Source organism: Armigeres subalbatus, chromosome 2 (assembly GCF_024139115.2).
Source record: "Armigeres subalbatus isolate Guangzhou_Male chromosome 2, GZ_Asu_2, whole genome shotgun sequence".
Classification (NCBI taxonomy): domain Eukaryota; kingdom Metazoa; phylum Arthropoda; class Insecta; order Diptera; family Culicidae; genus Armigeres; species Armigeres subalbatus.
In genome coordinates, this window is record NC_085140.1 from 29,630,407 (window position 1) to 29,658,168 (window position 27,762).

The window sequence follows — 27,762 nt, forward strand, 5'->3', positions numbered from 1 at the left end:
GGGAAACGTCCGTAAAATACGTAACGCTTAGAGATGGAAGGTTGTTTCGCAAGAAGTGTGATGATTCGTACAAAAAGTTTAACATACAAGTAATTAATGAATCTTCTCTTGCAGAAAACTCTCAAGTCAATGACGTTACCCACAATTTTTTAGTTGACATTCCTCACCAACTGGTTATTATGTAGTTCGAGTCGGGTTAAAACATAAATGGTATAATCTAAAGTTTTCTAGGGAGGGAATCGAAACGGTTTCTGTTTGTCCACTTTTTTCTGGTTGTAAAAACTTAAAAATGCTTATTGCACCAAAGTACTAATCACGATGCACCCTGCAATGGCGTATCGATGAGTGACAGCACTGGGCTTTCAATTGGCGTCCAACGTAAATTATATAGAAAATATCTGAGCGAGAGGTACTTTCACCAAAATCCAACCATTTCATTCCCAAGTTTCGCATATTGAACGTTTTGGCACGATTGCATTGTTATATGGCCGAGATCGACTTTGAATATCTATGTAGATCTCCCGTAGTGTTGTCATCCTTCCCGAATCGGATGAATTATACACTAAAAATCATCGTTGTTTACGTGGGCTGTTGGCAGACGAGCTGCAGACCCCTGGTCTTGTAGATCGCTCCTTCAAAGAGGTTGATTTGAGTATTTATCGGGATAAGTATTAGGGTAGTGAACCAACTACTGACTCGAGCTAACTTGTATGTAACAAGTATTTTAGAGTTCCTTCATCGTCGACGTTTCAATCCGGGAATTGGATCTTCTTCAGGGCTCGATGTCAGTATATTTGTTAAAGTCCGCTACTACTGCATGGCTTACTACTACTTACAACTGGATGAACTAGCTGTGACTATTGTCAACACTATTACCCGTTACTGAAAGCCAATTCGCAAGGTAAATTTCGATTTAATTTAATATCGAAATTAATAATGGTATGGGCCCATATTCTGGTAAATATAATAGAAATTATGTACGAAATATGTACGTGGTAATCTTCGTAACACGAGAAGTATCCATGGTACGGGGAGAACCATTCACAAAAGATGATTATTTTGTCTCAAGTTTTTGGGCACAAATTATTCCTCTTCTTCGATGCAAACTGCTACTAACGGGTGAACACGATGTCACAAAACACTTCTAGAACAGTGAGCTCAATGCGGAGAGTCGAAAAATATACGAATTTTCGGGATAACTGAGCAGTTGAGCATAACACGTGCACTTAGCAGCGAAGTTATATCTATTGTGTAGCAAAAAGTAAACATTCGACAACAAGCGATAGTCTATGGACGTAGATGTCTTTTGTATTTATATGCGCAGCGCGCTACGTTCTTATAGAATGGAGAATGCAGAAACATAATTTTTTAGCCAAATATTGCGCCTTACAGTAGTAGGTTTTCAATCCAATCATATTACCGGCCACCTTTGAAAGTAATTTTCAAAAAATCTTCTCATAATTCACAAAAATGTTTTCCTAATATAATCAAAATGATTACAATTCATTGTTCTGAAGTACATTTTAATGGACATATCTTAGAGATTGCACTCTTTAAAATACCGGATGGTGTACGAAGAGTAGTAACTCGAGTTATTCCGTCGGGTCCAGGGTGCGTTTCAATAATGCGGGCTAAAGGCCAGCGAACAGGTGGAAGCGATTCGTCCTTCAAGTATTCGTTTCGTCATCTGTACCAAAAGTTCTGGGTGTGCCATTGCAGCTTCTCAAACTGGTTGAGACGGTTGATTGGTACGTTACGAATATCGGCTTCATGCAATGGATGGATCATGTTTCTCACAAGAAAATGAGCTAAGGTGAGCGCTCCAAAGTCATTAGGATCACTCGAGAGCGGTAACAACGGGCGAGAATTCATGCACCCTTCGATTTTGAAAAGTCTTCACTTGCGGTAACTCTGGCAATCGATAGCTGCCCATTCGGTTGCTAGATGGGACGAGGATGCGCTCTATTACATCTGTTTGACTTGCGGATCACACTACGAACTGCTTTCCGATCATTTAGCATTAGCATTAGCATTAGCATTAGCATTGTTACGGTGTAATTCGTAGATTGGACACTAGTGATACTCATGTTTTACTTTTGAGATCCTCATCTAGAATGCTATCAGAAATCAAGAAGGGAGTGGTCCTTGATTCCAGTCTTAAACAAAAATAACAAAAGCATGAGGATTACTACTCCTGGCTACGCCCATCTTCACCGTAACTAGGGAGAGGAAGGAAGTGTTGGTGTGGTACTTACTTAACGAGAGGCCACCGACTTAGCGACACCCTCATAAGTACCACGGAGTTGGATAATGAGGAAGGTAAACGTTGGGTCAGGATTTGCCTGTAGCTGGCAATGTAACCGTGGTAGATCTTATCCCGTAACACACTACGAACTGCTTTCCGACCATTTAATGGCCAGAATTCATCACTAACGACTGAGAGAGTCATCATAATTCCACCGTGCAAAAGTTTGCGATGATTATGCTCCATTAGAAGTCTTGTACAAGGGTGGAAGCCGGGAAGAACGATCTGATGCTTCACGTCATAGGATGCATCAGCTAATCGCAACCGGTCACCTACACGTATCAGGCCCTCAGAATCCAGGAACGGCCGCCATAAAGCCTTTCTTTAATCGCTGCAGGTCGTCGGGAAACACTTCAGCTTGAACAATTTTCACCAGGGCCAGTTTAGCATTATGCAGTCCGGCAACGATGAGAACATTACTGGGTTGTCGTTGTAACTTATTCCGAGAATTGTGGCAAAACGTAAACAGTATCCAACCACGTTCAGACGAGTTCGGAATGATGGGAATTGTTCGAATAACGAATCGGGGGCAGTTGTTTGAGAGGCCAGGATTACATTCTTCTTTTTTTTTATTCTAGTTCCTCATCGATAAATGTGCCATCCGAAATGCGGCTAGAAGGCCACGATGATTTATTCTCACGCAACCGGTTGTATACTATTTCGCCGAAAAACAATTTTTTTCCGCGGTACGACATTCCGCGGAATGTATCAATTCTCCGAAACACATTTCGCGGAATGAACCTTTTATCCGAAATACATTTCGCGGAATTAACCTTTTCACCGAAAATCATTCCGCGGAATGCCATTTGGCGGAATTCAGTTAGAATAATTATCATTCAAATATTAAACGATTTCTGTTTAATTACATGAAATCCGGGCTATTTTTTTTTGAATTTAATGTAAACCCGAACCCGAGCCGTACTCGAAAATTTTTGCATTCGTAAGCCCGTACTCGACTCGAACCCGACATAATTTAATTATGTAAGCCCGCACAAAGGTTTTCCCCGAAAAATTCAAACTAGATATTTTTTGGTTCTCTTTAAATTGAAAAAAAAAAATGTAAGCCCAAACAACGAACTAGCCTCACAACTAACAAAACTGAATGAAATAATTTCCAGTATTTTATTTTTCAAACCCCGATTTTTTTTATCTCACAAACCCGTACCCGACCCGAACCCGATATTGTATTAATTTTTCAAACCCGAACCCTGATACTGTACGGTATAAGGCGAAAGGAGTTGCTAATGGCTTTTTTCAAAGAACACGTCTTCCCGTTAAAAGGCGAAGGGAGGAGTAACGCCTTCTTTAAAAGAATGCGTCTGTCCGGTATAAAGCGAAAGGAATTCATAATACCTTCTTTCAAAGAACGCGCCCGCGCGGTATAAATCGAAGGGAGGGGAAACGCCTTTTTTAAATGGATGTATCTGTCCGGTATAAGGCGAAAGGAGTTGATAATGCCTTCTCTAAAAGAACGCGTCTGTCCGGTATAAGGCGAAGGGAGGGGTAACGCCTTCTTTAAATGGATGCATCTGCCCGGTATAAGGCGAAAGGAGTTGATAATGCCTTCTTTAAAAGAATGCGTCTGCCCCGATAAAAGGCGAAGGCAGGGGTAACGCCTTCTTTAAATGGATACATCTGCCCGGTATAAGACGAAATGAGTTGATAATGCCTTTTTTAAATGAACGCGTCTGCCCGGTATAAGGCGAAAGGAGGGGTAACGGCTTCTTTAAATGGATGTATCTGCCCGGTATAAGGGGCAATTGAAATTTTGAAAACTACTTCTAAATATTCTGGGAGGCCTTCCTTAGTCGTGTAGGAAGATGCGTGGCTGCCAAGCAAGACTATACTGAAGTCAACTTCTGGCCCGGTCTAGGAAATTCATCGAAAACAATTTTCGGCTTTTTAGGTATAAAAGTTTCAACGTGTTAATCTCGTGATTATCGAATGCAAGAAAAAATTGGTGACTTCGCAGGTAATAATTGTGGGAATGCTGAATGAACAAAGGCTATTATTATTAATATTCCGCGAAATGGTGCATTCCGCGAAAAGTTATTCGGCGAAAAGGTACAAACTGCCAAATGTCGTACCGCAAAAAGTTACAAATTGCCAAATGTTATTCCACGAAATATTCAACCGCAAAAATGAATTCCGCGAAATAGTTTTCGGTGAAATGTTATACAATCCACGCAACCACTTTTTAACAGCTCATCAACGGTCACTCCCCGAGAGACCATGGCTGCTGGAGAACTAGAACTGATGGCGTGTCACTGGTTACTTTCCGTAGCACCAGAAAATCCAATGACTCTTTGAAGTCTGCTATTCGAGAACGTATTTCTGACTTTACTTCGTTTTTCCCGTTCGTAACAATGCTGTCCACTCCGGTAATTGGAATGTTGACAATTTTTCTGGTGAGGTGTAATTGTTGACACAATCGCTAGCTGATTGCGTTGGGTTGCGAGTCGGTGTCCAACAGAGCACGGACAATATGCTCCTGGCCGTAGGCATCAACGACGATCGAAAGACGACGACGAACACTACGGTCGTAAGGATGGATTACTCTCTCTGGTGTTAGACGATTTGACCGTAGATAGTGTCTCTGGAGCTGATGATGCTACCACAGCGGTGGTAATAATCGACGAATTCGAAGGGGAACTACTGGAACTCAACGGAACAATCTTCACTGAGCTGGGCTTGTCCATCTCCAATGGACTTGGGTGGATCATTGAACGATGTCGTCCAGAACAATGCTTGCAGCTACATTTGGAACCACAATTGCGAGCGAAATTATCGCAGCGGTAGCAATTGCTGCAGAGCTTTTTGTCTGTGACCACCTTCAGGCGACCTCTATAGTGTCAAGACCGTTGAAGATCGCACAATCGAAGATGGAATGCTTCTGCTTATCACACGCAGGGCATAACGGGAACACTTTCGTTGGCATTTCTGTGACCGCGATCATGTTTAAACGGGCATGACACGGCTTCTTCGACGCAAGTGAAGGGCTTTGAGCAAGACTGCTGCGGTCGATTAATGGCGATCGTCTCCAGAATACGCGCTCTTTTCTGAAGAAAGTCTACCATTTTATTGTAGGTGGAATGCTCGTCAACTGCAATCAACTCTCCCAGGCAGTTAGTGACGCGTCATCACGCCTATCCTCAAGTAACTCTATGAGAATAGAGCTGAACTGCTCCACCGCTGTTCCAAAACCTTAGTGTGACGCTCACATCAACAGTTCTGTGCAGCGCATCGACGATGTTGCTCGGGATCTTTGGGTACTTCCGTAGAATCGCCTTATTTGACTAGCGGCTGACCAAAGTTTGCCAAGCAACGGCATACTTGTTGGCCGTAGTTCTGATCGATTAGATCACAGAGGCAGCCTCACCCTTCACAGTGGCTAGCAGGTAGTTAAATTTCTACATCCGTGAGAAATCCGTCAACGAATGAATCATCCACAAAAATGTGGCGTTTAATATCAGCCAAACGTTGACATCACCGTTGAACTCGGTCGTACGCGATATGGTTGGCAATTTCACATTGGTGAGAGTAGTCGGACACACCGGCGCTGTTACATTATGTGCAACAGGAACGGGAGTAGGATTCGTATTCGTCCTGTACGGTCTCAAACACATCCCACATCTAATGCAGATTGCGCTCGATGTCTAAAAGGTCAAAAGAGACCAAAGAAGTTCCGCAAAACATGGACTAGAGTGATTGAAAAGGTACTCACCTGCACGGAGATTTGTGAATACACATTTTATGTCTTAAAATCACCCACCTTCAGAAGCTATATGAAGCTGTCAAAAGGATGGGTGATTTCAAATTTTGCTTAATGAGTGGAAAATACCCACCTTTAGACAGCTCTGTTTTGTGCGGAACATGTGTATTTTTCACTCGTTTATGGATGAAAAAATACTTAGCACAATTTTTGTCGTCTGAATTAAGAATGCCGTCCGTAATTAATAGGACAATTTATTTTATTAGAAGTTTAAGCCTGTGTTTATTTTTAACATAATGTTAGCATGGATCTACCGCTTTCGAAAAGCTTGAAGGTAAGTGTTTCATAACCAAACGACTGTAAGCGAATCTCCCTGAGCTCATTGTAGGAGGCTCCTGAGGAGGTTCCTGACATCACGCCTGACATTATATGTTTTCACGGAGAATGTGGTGTTTTATCCGACGGCATAACCCATCAAGAAATGAAAATATTGACCGACATCAAACTGAATTACCAGAGAGATATTTCTAGCACCAGGAATGACGGTTTTCAGTTAAAATTTGCTTTTCAAAAGGCTAGTTGAACCTTTATTATGTATATGCTACTAAATATAAAGAGACAATAAATAAATTACGTGTCGTATTATGCAATTCATTTCGGTTTTCATGTTTATCACCAAAGCCTCAGAACCGCAGAAAATGTTTATCAAAATGAGTATTTTTCACCCATCCGGCTACATTTTTGTTTCTAATAAGATGGGTGAAAAGTATACATTACTTTTGACGTACAGCCTCCCTACCCACTTATGGGTAAACGTACTTTATCCACTATATGGGTTAGTCCACTTATTTCCAAGATGGGTGAAAAAACACCCACTTTTGGGTTTTTCCATTTCTCCGTGTGGTACCTCCAATCTCAGGAGGCCTTGTATAATCTAAAATAGCGGGAACAGTAGCCATACTTCCTGCGGGAAGCCAAACGTACGCATATTTGGGGTTATAGCGGGAGCGGTTAGCAAACAATCAATGTGCGGCGTGAACTGGGTGACCATTGATCCTGGTCACAGCACCAAAATGATGGGTAATGACTGGCTCACTAGGAAAACCATACGGGTCGGGGCTACTTTCTAACATTACCGGCGATTCCGTTTTCTATTCTTTGTACGACAGAGAGCATGTATCATATTTGAATCAGGCAAATTAATCTTTGGTTACGCGTGTAGACTAAAAGGCTTTACTCCAGGGATTTCTTGGATGACCAAGATCATATGCTTTGAACGCATTCTGTACATTGTACTACAGAGAGCGTGTACCATATTTGAATCAAGTATTTAAATTGATCTTTGGCTACGCGCGTAGACTGAAAGGCTTTACTCCAAGGATTTCTTGGATGACCAAGATCATATGCTGTGGACAAATTCTATTCTTTGTATTACAGAGAACATGTAACCATATTTGAATCGGGCGAATTTATCTTTGGTTATTCGTGTAGACCGAAAGGCCTTACTCCAGGAATTTCTTGGATGACCAAGATCACATGCTGTGGACGTATTCGATTCTTTGTCGAGGTCGAGGTCGAGTTTTCCAAAGAACCTGATTTTCATGAGGCCTCTAACTATGAAACACTTCAAACTCACAATGAACTTGGCATTACAGTCTAATACGAATCTGACATTTACTAGAATTCTTACTAATTGCCAGCCTATTCTTCAGCTTGGATAATTATATTTTTGTTTCAAAGTTTCCAAATCATTGTCGACCTTAGAAATTTGAATATTGCCTTCAAGTAAATAGAGGAATCGATTAAGCTATTAGTGAAAGGAATTTTTGAAACCTGTCTTGTGCACAGCTGATTCAAAGCCAATTAATATGATATGAGATGTTCACAAAAGGAAACCTAACTACCTACTTCCTCCAAAAATAAAAAAAAAAGAATTCTCGACAGTCGAATTTGACGGACAGGACGTTTATGTGCTTGAGTCTTGTGTATAGACCCGAAGCTGCTTACAAAATGCTTTTCTGTCTGTAACGTCAGTAGCTGAACCGTTATGCTCGCGCGCCCGCGATTCAGAGCATTTATTGACACGAGAAGAAACGCTCCCATCAATCATCAACCTATTCGGGGGGTGGGTGGAAGCGAAGAGGCGTACTCGCTCACTACATTGTGCTTGGTCTGCCTATTTATTGCCTTGTTCCCGGACAGGCCAATAAAGCTGCTGGGTCTGAAAGACCTGAATGTGTGGTAGCCGCTGCCTACAAGGAAACCAAAAAAAAAGCCTAATGACTACCTTCACGAGCTTGGACTAGGCTTCGTAACGATTGAGTAACAACTATCAATGAATCGATCTACAGATCTATCTATCAATCAATCGGAACAAAATCACTACTTGAAGCCTACCGTACCTAATAAAATGCAATTATTTCCATCATCTGTTTTCTGCGGGTTTTCTTTCCACTGAGGCTCACCCTGGAAATCTGTTTTTTCTTTAATTATTTGAGTATGCAAACGTCAGGGTACTTATTTCTAAATTATCGCGTCGACGATCTTGGACACGATTATTTCCTTCGTAATGCCAATAGCATCAAGAATTCATTCCTATCTTGGAACGCCCAAATAACCATGCCCCAACCGTTCAACCAGAAACAATCCTGAGTCAGGTTCGTTGTTTGCATCTGTTGAAGTCTTTCTCATTAAATCTCCTTCATCTAGGGAAGCAACGCATATGCAATTCTCAAGCCAAACTAAATTAGCATAACATATGATTTATTGCGGCTACATGCTTGATTGGTCATAACATTGCCACGCACTACGCAGATTATCTGTGACTGTCGCCGCAGCAAAAAGACTTTTCAAAGAATAGACAACGAGCCTAATTTGCATTTAGCACGGGTCCAGCGCACAATAAATCGTTTTACAATGAGCCGCTGGCCGCGTCCCGAAACGATTCATTTTCCGCTTCTGATTCTGATGGTGTTCGAAGAGAAAAAAGAAGACTGAGACGATGGCCAACGCAGCTGACGTGATTTTACGCTTTAATTTCTAATTATCTTGGTTCGGGTTCTGGTCGCATTGCGGCCTCGTCGTCGACCAATCTAGACATTTGCTATAGGGTAAGCCTTTCGACTAGAAGATCATCGCACCTTGCGGGACACCCGGCTCGTCTGTCGGCCACTTGCTGATCATATTAATTAATTTGGGCCTTCCAGGTCCAATTTCGTTCGCATCCGCTCGTCATCTGCGCCTCGTCTAGTGAGGCGGTGGCGGCGGCGGTTGCTGCTGTCAAGAATGAGGGGAATTGATCTACCGCGCTTATCCAGCTGGATTAAAGCCGGTTGGAAATTGATTAGTTTTGGTTGATCGATGTTCGCCTGGATGACTATTAACAGGTGGATTGTCTTCTGTTTATTCGATTTTTGTTGTACATTATTCGACAAACCGCAACTAATCTTATTTAGTTACTTCCGGACGTTATATTCAAGTCTAGTATTTTTTTTAGACAAGCGTAAGACATGCTACTTACAAGTTAATAATTCCAATAAGTGCATGAAAAGCTTTCACACATCATGGCACAAGCTGTGTGAAAATTTTTGTGTAAGACATGTGCAATCGCTGAGGACCATCTTACATACACAGATTTTTGTAAAAGGACTTCGCTTCAAACTTCCAAAGTCCATTCGGATAATAATAAAATGTGTAAATGGCAGTTGCATATCATATTTTTTGTCCCAAAATAGTCCTGTTTTGTATGGAAAATATAAAAAATGTGTTATTGATTTTTAGCGTGCACGTACTCGCTTGCTTTGTCTACAAAAGACTATTCGCTTGTTCCATGGATCCTCTTAATCTGTCAACTGTCAAGTCAACCTGTCCATCTGTTGTCACTGATAGAATCTGTACGCTCAGCTTCCAAATTCCGGCATCAAATGAGAAACGAGATGTTTGAAAAGCTTGCGCTGAAGCACGCACCTACCAAAATAAAAACGTTTCACCAATATGGTGTTGGTGATCCACATTAAAATACCAACGCAACGTGACTGTATTTTTTTCATATGCTAATGGCGTCTGACAGCTTCATGGTTCCCTTCCGTCCGCCGCATGCTTGGATGGGTATAGGAATAAAATTATTAAATTGATAGCTCCTCCTCGCACGTTCACGTTTTGGGTTTGGGGACATGCTCAGCTACCGTTCCAATGCGTTGTTCTTACGCATAGGCCAGAAAACGGTCGGGATGAAGTTTTCGTTTGGTATCGGCCACCTGGAAGTTCACAGATGAGTGCTCTTGGATGTGAGGGTGCAACGTGACTACGAATGACTGATTACCTCTGTGGCTGTCAAGGGTTTAAGAGTTTGATCTAACAAGCAAGGATTTATCAAACGAAAATAAGTCAAAAATGGAAAGATTTCCGATTATCGTTCATTTAAGTGACAGATCTTTTAACAATTATCTCAAAGTTAGAAATGAGTAGGGTTCAACCAATTAAAAGTGAATGAATAAGAAGTTCTCTTTTTTGACGGATCGACTAGTTGGCAGATATATTTTTCTGACGCTGTCGAGCGCTTCTGAACAATTTGAAGAAACCATTACACAAAGATTTGGGAAATGATTGAAATGCTGCGTCTTTACACACAATTCGCATTGAGTTGTTTTGATTTGTCACGCAGAGCTACTAATACTTTACCGGCTCAATCCCGCATAGTATTTATGACGCGTGGTACGAAGACCGGTATAGCGACACTCGAACCACCCATAGGGCGGGAGCCGTTTTGAGCTAAAATCGTTTCCTAAATTTGAAGACTCCCCTGGGTGAACAAAAAAGTCAATCAGTCGAACTATTTGCATAATTTGCGCGAAATGAGCGACCAGTTTTTGGACTTCGCCCACACTCGCAAATAAGTGTGTGGCTGATGAAAGATAAATTGTTCCCAAATGGTTTCCAATTATCATTAGCGTCCGTCTCTATTAGCTCGCGCTTGTGATTTCCATCACCTATTTCGCGAACCAGCAGAACCCCCGGGGGTCATATTTGCCGGCAGCTAGAGCGAAATCAATCCAGTCAAATGGGTATTTCCCTTTTGCTCAACCGAACCCTCGTCAGTGGATTCACCCATTCAGTTGGGCTCGTCTAGTGCTGCGTGTTCAAATTAATCATATTCGACCTGAGGGCTGTCAATGGGCTTGAAGTTGGATCACTTTTTCAAAACTGAAGCACTCACGTGTAAAGTGGGCGATTCCGAACCGAAAATCGATTTTTTACGACCGACAAGCATTTTGTTGAAACATATTTTACAATTCCAAAAGTCGATCATTACTCAGCGAACGCCCAATTCTACGATCTGTATTGATCAATCGATCGTCAACGGACCACTGACTGGCTGACTGCCCACAAATGCGTCCCGTGATGATCGTTGATTGCAGCACTGAGGGTAAAGTGTTGAAAGCATGGAATGCTGTCTGCTCGCACCGACCGGCAAGTGAAGGGTTTGGTTTTCCGAACTCATCCATCACAGAAATGTCCATTTATTATTGAACAGCACAGCGGCGTGGTATGGTGGGAGCAGATCAACACGAAGGAGAAGGGAAGTATTATAGGTACCACTTGCTGCCAGATCGCTCTCCCTGTGTCGGTTAATGATTCTAAATGGATTTGGATCTGGAACGAAGCGCGGCTCTGAGAGGTCTGGTGATCATTTGAACGATGTTTTGGGAGGAAATCGATTTTTGAATGCTAATTAGGGGAATGCGATGCTTAGTGAAAAGTTCGGATGGCTTGGCGCAAACGAGGATTTGTTTTTCAGAATGCTTTGGACCTGATCGGGAAATGAACTCCGTCTCAAGATTGAAAGTGACATGACATTGCTATCTAGGCTATTAAGGAACTATTTAAACTTTTCATACATCCACGTGCTGTAATAACGTATTTCTACATAGTCATGCGTAAATCGTCGATGAAAATGATAAATAATTGCGCTGGAAATTTATGCTTTTTCATTGTTCTTCGTGGTTTCATGGCTCCATTCTCTTCTGTATTTGGAACATAGAAACGCGCAGCTGTTCACCTGTCCAGGTATCATCGTACGGATTTATTTCATTTTGAGAGGATGAAGGGAGAACGGTGACTATTAGGATCAAAATTGAATATGGGCAGGAGAGCCACAAAAAATATTTGTTTATTTCATGTTGAAGACATATCTTTTCTTTACATATTTTTCAGTGATTTAAGTGCGCTAAAAGCATCTGTAATAAGACCAATAAATAAGTATGGTACGCAGTGGCGTAGCAACGGGGGTGGTTTTGGGCATAAAACACCCCCAGAAACAAAATTTTTAGAAGAAATTTTTTTTTTGAGAAAAAAAATGTTCAGAGAACCCCCTCTATACCAGTTTTCTGGCTACGCCACTGATGGTACGATTTTATTCAATTGAGATATCACAGAATAATTTAATGATAATTAAGAATTTTTAATTTATAAAATAATGATAATTTTTCGAAAGGAAAGTGCTGCGTACCATCTATGGTGGGGTCCAGATGGCGGACGGTACGCGGAGTTGCATCAGCTGTTGGCAGAACCATCCATCGTTCACACCGCGAAAATCGAGAGACTGCGGTGGGTCGGTCACGTAGCCAGAATGTCTTAACTTTAAATACAAAATTAATTAAAATACTCACATTCTCCAGATTGAAGTTCTCCAAAAGTATAGGCGCCGATGAGTGCCCGCAATGATTCTATGCTCATTACACAAAGCTTAAAGCAATAGCTTTCTATTAATCACTATTTTGTTTTGCAAAAAGTTGCGATAAGCTGTTTTTTTAACGGTTTAGTTCGAAATGTACATAGTATTTTTGGTCTATTTCTAACTAAAACCTTACAAATGCGCATTTTTTGTTCACAAGAACCTTAAAAATGCCTTTTTTTAAATTATTTGATTGAAGTTGAAACGTTTGATATAATTATATAACATTTAAAACATGTGTAATATGCGATGATTCAATGAGGGAATCATTTGTATACTTTTATTTGAATATTTTTATTGCTGTAAATGAAGTTATTGAGTAGTTTTCTTCCCAAACGGCTAGAAGATACGACAGACAAAATTTCTTACTTCCAAAACTTTCTCCTGATATCCGCGAATCTACGAATTTTAGATTTCTTTCAACTGAATTTTATTGTCTGGATTTTGTTTATGTCTAATAATACGAATTACTTAATCATGCTGAAAACTTTTCTAAAGCAGAAAATGAAATGAAAATTCTTAGTATTTTTTTGCTAATTGACATTGTTCAATACTTTGCCATTAAAGTGATTCTACATATCAAGAGTTTCAAGTTTAAATGTTTGAGCTGTAACACACTCTTCTTGGCAGCAATAGAGAATGTTGGTACATAATATTATGCTGTGCTAAGACAAAACAAATAATTTTATTCGGAACATCCTCAATTATGGAATATTCTGAAGCGAACCACTGTGCGACGTGCAGCCATGCATTTTTTTGGATTCTTCATGTCATGTAATTTTAAAACCAGACATAAATTTATGTTTAAAGGGCCGCTCCTTTTATGTGCATCAAAGGAGACAGAAATTCACATGAATTTTTCTAAGTGTGTAGTGTGTCTAGGTCAGTTCGACTAATTATTCGAGTGTGTTAATATCAAATCGCACAGAAATTTACAACATTTTTTAAAATTTGAATAGGGTTAAGGCAGGCATTTTTGTCTTATCGTCATAGTCTCAAATATCAATAAAATATAAGCTTTTTTGCCAAATTCATCCGTACCCAATCGTAAGCTTGGGCGAAACGTTCTGCTATAGTGGAGTTCTAGCAAAATGACGTTGCTTTCATTGATTTTAGCCCCTATGACGATCGACGGAAATACCTGCCGTGTCCCTACATGCACTGCGCATACTTCCGACTGACACGAAGTTTTCTTCGGTATCCCGAGAGGAGCTGTCATTTTAATCCTACGATCAACAATATTTTCACAGCTGATCTTATGATAATTAGTGATGTCAAATATTACCCTTTTGCTGACATAACTGGTTTCACGAGTCGCACTCTTATCAATTCCTTGTAGTATCGAAACTACTAGAGGCTTAAATTGTCATTGAACGCGACCAGAAAAGAAAGATAAAAGGTTCCCCCAAACGCACGCGACGCGACAGTCGTGACGCGATTCTATCGCTTGGCGGCAACGATTCTGTCGCCGTAGGTATGGAAACGTAAATAGAATATTGCCTGCAGCGACCTAACGATAGAGTCGCATCGACTAGTTGTCGCTGTCGTGGCGATGAAATCGCTTAGGTCTGGGGGAACCTAAAAAACGCACCCCCATGAAACGGCTGTCATCCACGAACAACTCGCCTGAAGCCAAAAACATGGTGCTGGATGTAAACATTGCCGGTTAAGCAATAAACACACGAAGTCAGAACAGTCGGATGCGTAAGCGGTGTAAGCGGCATGTGTTGCATTGTTAAATTATATTCAACGAGATGTATTGCATTGTTGTGCGATTTTCGACGTGATTAATTGGCGCTTTGATGATGCATGAAGAAGAAGAAACAGAAAGATGATATTTAAAAAATCACTCAGGAAAACATACATATTTTTGAAACGCTTCTCTGTAATTCTAGAGGTAATTTAATTAAAAACGGTAAACAGTACGGGATTAGACTTTTCTTATACTGTGTATTAAGTATGATATCACAAAATAAAAATTTAAATTGAAATATTGTGTTTATTGTGCAGTAGAAAACAAGTCTAACCCGTACTGCTAACCGTTTTTAATTAAATTGCTTCTAGAATTTTAGTTTAGAGTTTCGAAAATTTCTTCGTAAGTTTTCCCGTGCGAATATTTTGATTATCATCTTTCTGCTTCTTCATTCAATATCAAAGCACCAATCGCCAATGCTCTCGCGGCGGTATGAACAGAGCTTAAAATAGAAAAAGCAACACTAGCGCCACCCAATCGGTAAACGGCTTCATAAACTACATTTCATTTTAGGGGGGTGAAAAAACGAATGCCGCCAAATCGCAGGCTACAGTAACCGTTCGTTAACTGCAACATGTTTACTTTTCAGTTAACGAATGCCGTTCGATAACTGCAACGCATTTTAGACGTCAAACGGTTGTCAATCGACGTCAGATGCAGTAAAAGTGCATCTAAATGTGCAGCGCAATGCAGCTGTCATTGAGTTTGACATCGTTTTGAAGTTAAGCGGTCTACAGAACTGTTGCAACTATCGAATTGCAGTTAAAAAGCATTGCAGTTAATTGACTTGCAGTTATCGAACATCTATTGTATTTTATTTACTAGCATGCGAAATCCCCAGAAGCATCCACCTAGCGAAATATCTGTTCGCGGTCTTCCAGTTCCACCATAAATATAATTATTCGGTTCAACGGTTGGATGAGGTTAGATATTTAGGACTAGCAATGGACCAGAAATTAACTTTCGCCACCCACATGAAGTACAATCTAAGTACAAATGTGTCAAACTGATCAGAGTGCTTTAGAATTCAGATCGTAGTAACCAATGCTCAAGAACAGGCGTGTTTTTTGTGACAGCAGATTTTATCTTCATCGAGAATGTTATTTGAAGTGTTAATTTAAGTCGGTGGACTTTCCATTAATTCGAGCTTATGCTGAGGAATTGAGGACGGTAGATGTACTTGACGGTGCCAATTTGGTTAGCTGTACAAGGAACAGTAAAAGTATATATATCTATAGATAGTTTTGGCCATTCCGATTTGTTTGACGGAGTGCTGAATTAGACAGCAGATAGAAGTGGCGAGCTCGGTAAGTGGAGTGCCGGACTAGACGGCCGATGAACGTGACGGATTCGGTCAGAAAAATCCCAGACTTGGCCGATAAACTTGGTCATGGATCGACTAGGTAAGTGACAAACTAATGTATCAGACGACGAGCTTTATGACAACCAACACGGGAAACCATATGTACATGTTCATACTACGATCTGAACTCTAGAGCACTCTGATCAGCACTTTTTAGTGCTCATGAAGTACAAGAGTAGAAAATTGAATAACCGCATTATATCGACCACTTTATATGTTCCTATGGCAACTTGTGTTATGTAAATCACAACAACGGAGAACATTCAGTCCATGGAATCAGTTTTTAAACACAGCGCAAATGATTTCATCTGGAAAATAATCTCTCCCTTTCAATCGGTTATACTGATGCTGTTCCGAGAACAGCTTCCCTGGAAGCTTACCAGACTGATCAAAGCAACGGTGGATAGTGTACAAAACTTTGTGAAGATTTCGAGCCAACACTCCAGCTTGTTCAAATCGCGCCGGGGACTAAGACAAGGTGATGGACTTTCGTGCCTGTTGTTCAACATTGCGCTAGAAGGTGTCATGCGGAGAGCCAGGTGTAACAGTCGGGGTACGGTTTTCAACAGATCCAGTCAATTTATTTGTTTCGCGGATGACATGGACATTGTCGGCAAAGGTGGCAGAACTGAACACCCGCCTGAAACGTGAAGCAACAAAAGTTGGACTGGTGGTGAATGCGTCAAAAACAAAGTACATGCTTGTGGACGGAACCGAGCGCGCCAGGGCCCGCCTGGGAAGCAGTGTTACGATAGACGGGGATACCTTCGAGGTGGTCGAGGAATTCGTCTACCTCGGATCCTTGCTAACGGCTGATAACAATGTCAGTCGTGAAATACGAAGGCGCATCATCTGTGGAAGTCAGGCCTACTACGGGCTCCAGAAGAAACTGCGGTCAAAAAAGATTCGCCATCGCACCAAATGTGTCATGTACAAGACGCTAATAAGACCGGTTGTCCTCTACGGACATGAAACATGGACAATGCTCGAGGAGGACTTGCAAGCACTCGGAGTATTCGAGAGACGGGTGCTTAGGACCATCTTTGGCGGTGTGCAAGAAGACGGTGTGTGGCGGCGAATGAACCACGAGCTCGCCCGTCTCTACGGCAAACCCAGTATCCAGAAGCCGGAAAGGATCGATGGGCAGGGCATGTTGAATGCCGGACAGCAACCTGCAAAGATGGTGTTCGCTTCCGATCCGGCAGGCACGAGACGGCGTGGAACGCAGCGAGCGAAATGGGCTGACCAGGTACAAAACGACTTGGCGAGCGTAGGACACATTCGAAGATGAAGAGATGCGGCCAACGAACTGTGTATTGTGGCATCAAATTGTTGATTCAGTGTTATCTCTTTAGATGTAAGCTAAATAAATGAAATGAATGATGCTGTTCCTGGCTTTGGTCTGGTTCCTGAGGATTATCCAATAGTTAGCTGAGTTTGTCTTTGAGTCCTGATGCTTCTTATGATTGTTTTTGTCGAAAATTAAAACGATTTCATTTTTAGGGCCTTACATTTGGAAAAAAGTGTCAATAATTAGTGTTAATTTTAAATATTTAAATGGAACTTGTAATGTCTGTCTGCATTCCATAATCCATCATTGCTGAAATCAATCATTATCTGTCTGGAACTGATGGCGAATGTTCTATATGCTCGCTAAGTGTGTACGAGAACACGTTAGCAGTCACGCCCTATGATGTTTCGCGTGCTAGAGTTCCAGATCGTGCTCACTGAAGATTGGATCGAATAAATTCTTTTTAATCATTTGATCTGTATCTTTAAACATCTGAGTCTGACATTGACTGCAGTATTTTGATCAGAAAAGTCAATCTAATTTTAAAGAAATAAAATTAAAACTTATCAAGAAGTTGAGAATAGTTGAATCTGCGGAAGTCTCACAACTCGCTCTGATCTCAGACACCTATCCGAGCATACGAGGTATTTTTGAGTCTTCCCGTCTACATCTTCTTTAAAAATAGTTTTAGTTCTCGTAATGTCGTTTACACCGAATTATTATTTCATTGCTGCATATAGTTTTGTTCATAAATTCCTGAAAGTCTCTGTATACCGTTTCATATAGTTTACACACTAAATATTTTTGTAAAACTGTCGTTGTTCCACCAAATCCATAGACAGAAAATAATTCAATAGAACCAACAATTACCAATTCCGGTCGGTCGTAGAGTAGTCATAGTGTTTATGATCCACTAGCAGACCCGATGAACTTCGTTTTGACTAATCTTGATTTATTCTCTGATAAGTTCTCGAGTTATGCAGAAATTTGTGTATGATTCGTATGGGAGCCCCCTTTCCAAAAAGGGAGGTGTCGAGCCATCTTAAGAACCTTCCCAGGCCGATAAAATCTACAAATTTTCAGGCCGATCAGTTAAGCAGGTCAGATCAGGTTCAGACAGACAAAAATTCATGTTTATGTAAATAGATTATAGCACTGACTCCGACAAGAAAAGACGGATTCGAAAACTGCACATTCTAAACATCCCTACAATTTTATGGTTTTCCAATAATGGAATAGTAGCTAGTCACCAGATCATCATTACAGGAAGACACATTTCGAAGCATCACTTGTCGTAACTGTGGATGTGGGAAGCATTCGATTTGAACCATTACGCCATTAGGCAGATATGATAGATCCTCCTTACAATAGTTGTGATCCTCTTTTCGGCTGAGTAAAGTGAGAATCTGTCATATGTTTCGTCGCTACCCCACATCGAAAGCGCGAAAAGATGCCTTAATGATCACGTTATTGGAAGCAATCGTTGTAATACTGGAGCAAAGCTATTTACGCTGTCTCCTTCCCGAGTTTGCTTCTGTGACTCCGAGGGCTTCGTAGATGACATGCATTTCGCGTATTTTTTTTCTTCAGTTTTGCTCGGAATATTTTTACCAAAACAAACAAACGGTTTCGTTCAAAACTTTGGCTTGTTGCCATAGGCTACTCCAGTGCAAAGTTCATGGAAGAAAAGGTATTCATAAAGACGTCAAACTTGGGTACCGAGGGACCAATTGCAGTACTATAAGTAGTCCTTCGAATGAGCACAACAGTTACAACTCAATTAGGGTCGAAGAAGGGTCGTTTGGCCGAAACCTATTCGGCCGAAAGCCATTTGGTCGAATGCCACCAGACCGAACAAACCATTATTCCGAAACCTATCTGGCCGAAAGTCATTCAGCCATTTGGCCGAAAGTCATTTGGCCATTTGACCGAAAGAATCAAATGGCCGAAAGGGCCGTTTAGCCGAAAGGGTCATTTGGCCGAAAGGATTATTTGGCCGTAAGGGTCGTTTGGCCGAAAGAGTCATTAGGCCGAAAAGGTCATTAGGCCGAAAGGGTCATTTGGCCGAAAGGATCATTTGGCCGAAAGGATCATTTGGCCGAAAGGATTATTTAGCCGAAAGGGTCATTAAGTCGAAAGGGTCATTTGGCCGCATAGGACATTTGAAAGTGAGAAATTAGGAATGAAAAGAGAGACGTCTCAATTCTCACTCTTAATTTTACCCTTCTCACTGTAAAAAGTGAGAAGCGCGAAATTAGTAGTGAGACGTCTCATTCCTTACTTCGCACTACTCACTTTTCACAGTGAGAAGTGAGAAATGAGGAATGAGAAGTGAGACGTCTCACTTCTCACTCCTCATTTATCACTTCTCGCTGTAAAAAGTGAGAAATGCGAAGTGAGTAGTGAGACGTCTTTGGTTGAGTCCAAGAAAATAATATATGACCTTGTCGACCAAAGAACAAAATTTATAGTCAAAAATTCCAGAAACCCAAAGTTTTAAAAAATGGTTTCGAATTTTTCAATCGTATGTTCTTCTGATCAACAAAAACTGACAACATTGTACATCCAACCAGCGGATGACAGATTTTATTACAGTTCTGCTTAAGAACCTTACAGAAACTGTATAAAAATGTGGCATATACAATTTTTGGAAGATTTTAATACACTTTTTGTATTGAAATCCTACTGATGTGTATTATACTCTGTATAAAAAGCTTACAGAATTGTATATGTCAAGATTTTATACAATAATTGGTATTTGTTTTTTTCACATTTTAATTTTACTTATTTCTGCTACACTGCCGCTAACCGCAAGTCGAGCAGATACAGATGTGCTCGACTTGCGGTTAGCGGCAGTACATGTCCTGATGTGTTTTTTTTTTTTGCAAAACGGTATCGCCATAATTAAATAACTTAACACTAAAAATTACTATTGTTGAACAGACAATTAACGTATTATTCCTTTTTTCGTCTGCATAGTATTTATTAGTTGATCGAAATGATTTGGTAATTTAAATTAAAAAAAATGTTAGTGGGGAATGGGTTTCTCTAATTAATTTTTACTCTTTTCCGTTTCATAGAACGAGCGAAGGCGCTTAAACGTAGAATAATTAGCCAGTGCAAGGCTTATACCATAGAGAAACAGACGTCTCACTCTACATATGTTCCATTGTTCATCTTTTTAATTGTGAATTCATTTTTTTGTAGGTGCTGGATCGGCTTGTGCTTGACGTTTGTTCACTACCGCCACCTGGTTGCCGCACTTACGCCTACAGTGCATTTAGCATTGGGCGATAATGTTTCTGTGACGATAATTTTGGTAGCATTTTGTTCTAAGTGAGACCTTCGCCCCATCCGAAGAAAATCATCAGTCAGTGACTTAAATTTCTTAACAAAGTCACTCCTAACGTTTTTTTTTCTACAAATGTCATGTCATTTGCTTATATAATGATATTCCTAAACTGTATCCACTACCAACCATCCAACTCCTTGACATCTATGAGGGCGTCGGTGAGTCGCTAGCTTCTCGATAAGTAGATGTCAAATCATCATTCCCTTCCCTTTCCTAGTAAAGAAGAAGATAAGCGTGGCCGGCAATGGTAGCCATGTTTTTACATTTTGGACCTCCAATTGGATTACCATATAATTCCAATGAAGTAATACACTATATATACTCCGATACAACGACTCGCAAACTGATCAGAGTGACTTATTCGCTCATAATCCGACGTTCACATTCTGATGTCAATTCCAAGATTCTGCTTATGAGACTGTTTTCCAGCCAGTAAATCAGCGCCGCTAGCCACTGAAAGAAACTGAAGATGATGATGAGATTTTTATACAAAAAAATTAAGCTTATAAGAAAAACTTGCTAAATTGTAAGGCCTCATAAAATTTTCGAAACTTCCTCGAGAATCCTTTGGTATTTTCTGGGAATATTATTCTGATTTTTCTCGAGATATTTTCCCAAATTTCCTCTGGTATATATAAAAATTTCCTTGAGAATTTTTTTTGAATGTCTCCGGGAAATGTTCCGAAATTTTCTTGCCTAGTTCATTTTTAGAACTCCTTTGAAATTATCTTCGGAATTTCATGTTTTTTGGCTTTCTCGTACAACGAAGTTGCACCGAAAGGCTATCATTTCACTCCGAAAACGAACTTTTTATAGAAGCCTCTGAGACCCATAGTGTTATATACCAATCGACTCAGCTCGACGAACTGAGCACATGTCTGTGTGTGTGTGTGTGTGTGTGTGTGTGTGTGTGTGTGTGTGTGTGTGTGTGTGTGTGTGTGTGCACAAAAGCTAAAAAACCATTAGACAACTTTTCGTATGGTAATCCTTAAACGATTTTCTCGCAACAAGTTTTATTCGATAGAGGACAAAGCCTTGTAGATCACTATTGAATTTGGTAACGATCGGTCATTGCCTTTAAAAGTTTTGAAGAATATGGTACATCGAACCATATATGCCCCATATAAGGTTGGTGTCTTAACTAAATGCGAAAAAGGCACCACCAACGGTAGGTGGATTAATCTGGGTTTTTTCTTTTGAAAACTCTTCGAAATTTCGATAGAAGATTCTTTTTGTTTTCCATGCAAAATTCCAAGAAAATCTTCCGGAAAATTCTAATTTAATTTAAAAAAAATGAACTTGCGCGAGAAAATGTAAATTAGCGGCGTAACAGATTTCGAACAGCGGCATGTGAAATCGAAATTGTTCAAGAAGTGGTGATCAGTAGATCAGAAGAATATCTACGGTGAGACATCAGATACAGCTACAACATCTTCAGCAAATGGCAGAGAAAAACCAATTCAGAATCAATTTCAGCTCTTGATTGAATATCTTATTTAATACGCATTATACAATATCGTCCTTCCGTTAATCCGAATAAAAACAAACTCATAGCATAAATTCGATAACAGATTGCACAATTCGCTTAACATTCCGAAATAACTGAATCCGGAATAACGAGATCCGGTTGAGCGAAGGGAAAACTGTTTTTCATGCTAGTTTCCCATGACAGTTGTATTCCAAATATAAAAAAGTGTTCTTTCACTATAAATGAAGCAACTTCTTAGATCTTGTTTAATCTCCTTTTCGTTTCTCAATTTGGGTTTAACCGTTGCGTATAATAATCAATAAAAAGTAAGTACAGATGTCTATATGGAAGCGTATTTTCCCCATACTGGATCCATATTTTTGAGTCGTCCGTGTTTAATCGCTCTGACTGATGATCGCCGGTGTTCAATGAAAGCCGGTTTCCTTCGGATACGAATCCGTTGTGACGGTGTCCGACAGAACCAACTCAATCTCGGTAATAAGAAAATATGTGAACCGCAGTTACCCATGTCCGGCAGCGGACGTGTGGTTATTCATCGACGCGACACGCATTGATGCCAATTTGTTTCAATTGCACCGTTGGTGATAGGCACCAGCACACTAAGCGAAAAAATATTATCATGAAGAATGTGTAACTGTAGCATTTGAATCTATTTAGGTACGAGGGCTGTGGTTGGCGAAGTAGAAACTCTACTCTGGAAAATAATTATAGCCGCGGGCGTTGGTCGTAATGAGTTTTGCCTAGTATTCACGGTTCTATAAAGGGCTAATGGGAAGTCAAGCTTAGAAGCCATTAGAATTTATGGCAGCAGATTGAGGCAGCTTCTGCAAGCGTTTATCCACAGATCCACAGATATAGCATAAAAAATATTTCATCGCAAAGCGGTTTACCGACCAAACCAAATTACTGTCAGTTGATCACATGGCCGTTGGATGTTGTACATATATGAATATTTTCGTCACGTTGATTATAATTGGTCAATGTTTCATACCTGTTATGTCTGGTTGGCTATGGTTTTTTTTATCCCGGAGCGATTGAAATAAAAAAATGTACAAATATTGGTCTAATTGAACATGGAGTTATGTTTAATTGTGAAACCCCGCTAGTATATTCCATTGACCTTATTTAAAAATGAAGACATTATAACATCTGAGAAAACCACAAAACATGTTATATTTTTAAATCGAATGTATTAAATTTCAATGCTTTTATTTATGGAATACATTTGTTTTCCTATTGTACATGACTGTATCTCTAACAAAAATTTAATCAAAATTTGATTGCACAGAAACATCAAGGAGTTCCTGAATCCAATTTTCCGACGCATGAATTCAGTTCTCGGGCGGAAATCGAAACTGATGTCTTCAGGGACTTGCGTGGTCTTGAATCACTCGCACGTGGTCCTGCTCGCGTTGTGCAAAAAAACACGTTTTCTGTACAATGGTGCGAGTCTTCGACGGTTAAAAACAAGCAACCGCCAACAACCAGCTGGGCCCGCATTTCAAGCTTTGCCCGACGCAATTAACCAGCATTACGGTTCAATTTTTCATATTCCCATTTCGTTTGTTCGTCGCCGTTTGTGGATTACGCGCTCCATCGAAAGTCACCTTTAGGGTGTTCGAGTCGCACAGCGCAACAACAAAGCCAAATCCTTATTAAGATTACAGAGGGAAAGGGTGATGATTTAGCAACTTTGTTCTTTTCTGTATATTCCGGAATTGGGGCGGACGCAAGCGATTAATTAAGATAATAACATGCAGCAAACCTCCGGTCTCGGATTGGAGATTCGGGTGATCTGATTCCATTGTCTGAGTTGCAGTTGGTGGACCAGAGTCCTCGGGCAGAGGTCGGATTGATTTGATCATCGTCTGCAGGTACAAATTATTCTAGTTATGACTATGGAGGCGAATCGGGACAATGCTTTGCTCTTTGGGCACGTCTCGGAAACAGAGCTCAAATTGTTGCTGTTGAGGTGGCTATTGTCCGGGGCTGATCTATTGAATGAGGGTCATTGTGACCACAGGCCGGACGGTGGTCTGGCCTTATTGAGAGCGATCATTTTTCGGGAATCAGCGATCGAATGACGTTCGAAGGAGAACATGACATGATGTGCATGATTTATAGTATGGTAGTTTCCATAGTTTTATTAGATGATTTTGGTATCTTACGTCAGTGGGCAGTGATCCACACCGCGTTTAAGTTTTAGGTTTGATTACCTTTTCACTCTACAATGTCTTTAATTAATGGAAGCAGGATAGTCAATTGGTACACTGATTATTTCCTTTAGTTTCAGCTCTCTAAGATTTGGAAAATTTGGGAAATTTTATTGGATTTCATAGCTTTTTTATCATTTCACAGACAGCTTTCATTTAGAGTTTTTTTCCCTCTCAATCAACCGGAAATTAGGATCTGGCTGATTGGGTAGGTGCCTTTGCAAAAACAGACATCATTTGTTCTCATCCTGACTTTTGACCGCTAATTGTGGAACACAGATAAACATTGCGAGCCTGTTTTCTACTTACTTTTTGGCACTGTCGAGAAAGAACTCGAACTCCTTTCCCATCTTGCAGCAGAGCGCCTTCCGAAAGTGTCCTTGCGAGCAGTTGGTATTGACCATGTGGCCATCTGCAAAAAAAAGTAACAACACAAATATTGTAAGAATGGATGCATATTTTTCGGGTTTCATTTTTTTTTGTTCTGTTGAATTCGGAAGCGACAGCAACGAAAATCCAGACGAACGCCGCAAAATCAAGCTAATCAAAATGTTCAGAATATTTTCATAACGAAGCCAACTTTTTGGTGGTGGATACCGGAGTTATTTATTTTCTCGGGATTGCGGATGAGAGGGAATTGAACTGGACCAAAGCAGATACAGAAAGAGGGCGACGGCTAATTAACGGTGTAATAAACGAAGCTGTGACCGGGTGGGCACAACTAGAGGCCAGAGGTTTTGGGTTGTTTTAAATTGAGGAAGACGAGGAGCCACAGACTACCTCAGAGTGCCGACATTCACTAAGCGTATTGGGTCGAAGCGGACCGAACATTGAATGACCCGCCTTGGGGTGAAATTTATTAATCACCTGAAAATCGCTCGAAAAGAAGGTAAATTGGTCTTGGCCATTTGATTTTGAACAAAAGAAATCGGTTCAATTCCCCTCCTGAAAAAGGCTTTTAACCTGTCTAACAACAAAATAGAATTATTTATTCGACTAATTTGATTGTAACTTAATAAATATGCATTGCAACCTTAGTAGTGAGGGTTAATGTCTTGTGTAGTCAACAGCTGTCCTAATATTGAAGCCAAAATTAATATCTGTCAAGCTATTATATCAAGTAGTCGAATTAAATATAATAGTATAGTAACGTGTTTTGTAATCAAATGTGGAATTTCTTTTTTAGTCTTCTGATTTCAGGTTTCATTCTCAGGAACAAACAGAGCACTGTCATTTCATTTCATCTAAAAAATACAAAAAATTGCTGTTCTCGTCTACTTTTTCTGCTTCATATATAGCCGCTTCATATATTTTCTCTATTTTGAGCTTCTTTTCTAAAATTCTCGAATATTTTACCACCTCATTAAATGCAAAATAATGATATTGTAGTCTGATCTTTTATATCTTATATCAATCATGTTCATATCTCATTTTTCTATCTAAAAAAAAAAAAGATTTAAATTGATGGCGTATGGCTATTGCATCTAAGCGAAGTAGCGCTCGGCTTTATCCCGCAGACTCAAAGAACAATATGTGGAGCATATTTCTAGACCAACATTTGAAAAGGGCGTAACAACCAATATATATTTCTTCTGATTCTTTGTCCACATAAAAAGCTATATATGTAGACGGAGAATCAGAAGCAATAAATTTTACTCCAAGTATACCTAAGGGAACCTCCAGGGATTCTGAAGACAATCCAACAGGGATTCCAACAGAAATGTTCCCAAGATTCCGACGGGAATGTTCCAGATAATCCGACGGAAATATTTTATGGATTCCAATGAGAATTTTCTAGAGGTTCTGAATGCAATTATCCAGGAATGCCGACGAGATTGTCCAAGGAGTTCCTGTTGGCGCCACCGCCAAAGTAAGTGTCTCCACTTTCTGTCTCTCCCGCAATTCGTAAAAACCCAAGCTCTGTTGGTTTGTTTGCGCAGCTAGGAATTTCCCTATGTATTATAGATCCAGGTACATGTATGTATATAACAGCAAACATCCAAGCGCGGGTAGAAAAAATGTATAAGCGAATAGCGCAACAGAGTAAAAGCCGAAATTGGCACCGCCTTCTAGAGAGTAAGTGATGTAAATAAAATGCGTAACCCCAAACTTCTGTAAATAAATAAGGTGTAGGATTAAGGATTTTTGCCAGTCGTCAGACTGAAACTGTGTATACAAGAGTTAATTAGAATATTTTTCCAAACCAACAAACCGAGTTTTGATTGCTGCAAAGTGCTACAGAGAAGTCCACAAACGGAGACCCATCTAATACAGTCCACTTCGAGAATATTTCCACCTTTGTACTGTGTTGCACCAAGTGTCTAGTTTGAGTGGGATTTAACAGTCCCACAAGATAGCTATCATCCGCTCTGGAAAGAGCACTGAGTTTATGCGACGTAGTGCAGGGATTGGAAACCAGTGAAATCCCCCAGGAGCCGGGCTAGCGCTCCTACATGGTCCTTCGAGAGCCGAATCCATCAGGAACACCTGTGAACGTGTAGTACCGAGCAGCAAAATTTCAAAAGTGACGTTAAAGTGATACAGTGGGAAAAAGACCAATTTTGTGAGAGTGAAAAAGTGAACTAAAAAGTGTCAAAATGCCAATGGAACATACGCCGAAGAAGCAATCCGTGGATCAAGAAGAAGTGAAGATGTTGATCCACCAACGAGGGCAAATCAAAGGAAAAGTGACGAAGATAAACAAAACCATTGAGGAGGGTGAAGATGATCCATCAAAAGTGAGTGTGTCATTGCTAAAAGTGTTCGCGAAAAAGCTCGAGATGCACTACAATGAGTATGTAGCGGTGCATCGTGAAGTGATTGCGGCAACACCTCCAACGAAGATAGAAGAGCAAGACCAGAAGCTGGATGAGTTTGATTTGCTTCACACCGAAGCACTGGATCGAGTTGAGCGGCTGATGGAATCTTTCGCTAAGGCTGCAGTTGCACGCTACCCAAACCAAGTGTATGCTGATACCTCAGCACCTCAAGTGGTAGTGCAACAACAGCCTCTGAGAGCACCGATACCAACTTTCGACGGTAAGACAGAAAATTGGCCTAAGTTTAAGGCCATGTTTGAGGATTTGGTAGGTCGCAGCCGCGACTCCGACGCTGTCAAGTTGCATCATCTAGACAAAGCTCTAGTCGGCGATGCAGCTGATTTGATCAACGCGAAAATGATCCAAGACAACAATTTCCAGCAAGTATGGAAGCAAATCACCGACCAGTTCGAAAATCCACGCGTCATCGTAGATACCCACACCGAAAGATTGATTCAGCTCAAGCCGGTAGCAAAAAGAAGCCTCAAGGATCTCGTGTCGCTGATTAAGGCCTGCGATCGACACGTCGCCACATTGGAGTACCAAGGCTTGGTAGTTGACAACTTATCTGGACTCATCATTACCAAGCTCGTCGTCAACCGCCTAGATGACCACACTCGTCAGCTCTGGGAAAGGACGCAGAAACACGGTGAGTTACCTGACTTTAAACAAACTTTGCTATTCCTTAAAAATGAGTGCCAAGTACTTGATCGTTGTAGTAATTCTCGCACC

The 27,762-nt window shown here is 40.6% G+C and overlaps 1 protein-coding gene across 1 annotated transcript in view; it reads right to left on the minus strand.

Annotated features, from left to right (window-relative positions):
• LOC134218409 (fringe glycosyltransferase) overlaps nucleotides 1-27,762 on the minus strand; it is a 235,214-nt gene that overhangs the window by 122,868 nt on the left and 84,584 nt on the right. The window contains exon 4 of the mRNA XM_062697361.1: nucleotides 24,521-24,623. Coding sequence (XP_062553345.1) covers nucleotides 24,521-24,623 — 103 coding nt within the window. The remainder of the gene's footprint in view (nucleotides 1-24,520; nucleotides 24,624-27,762) is intronic.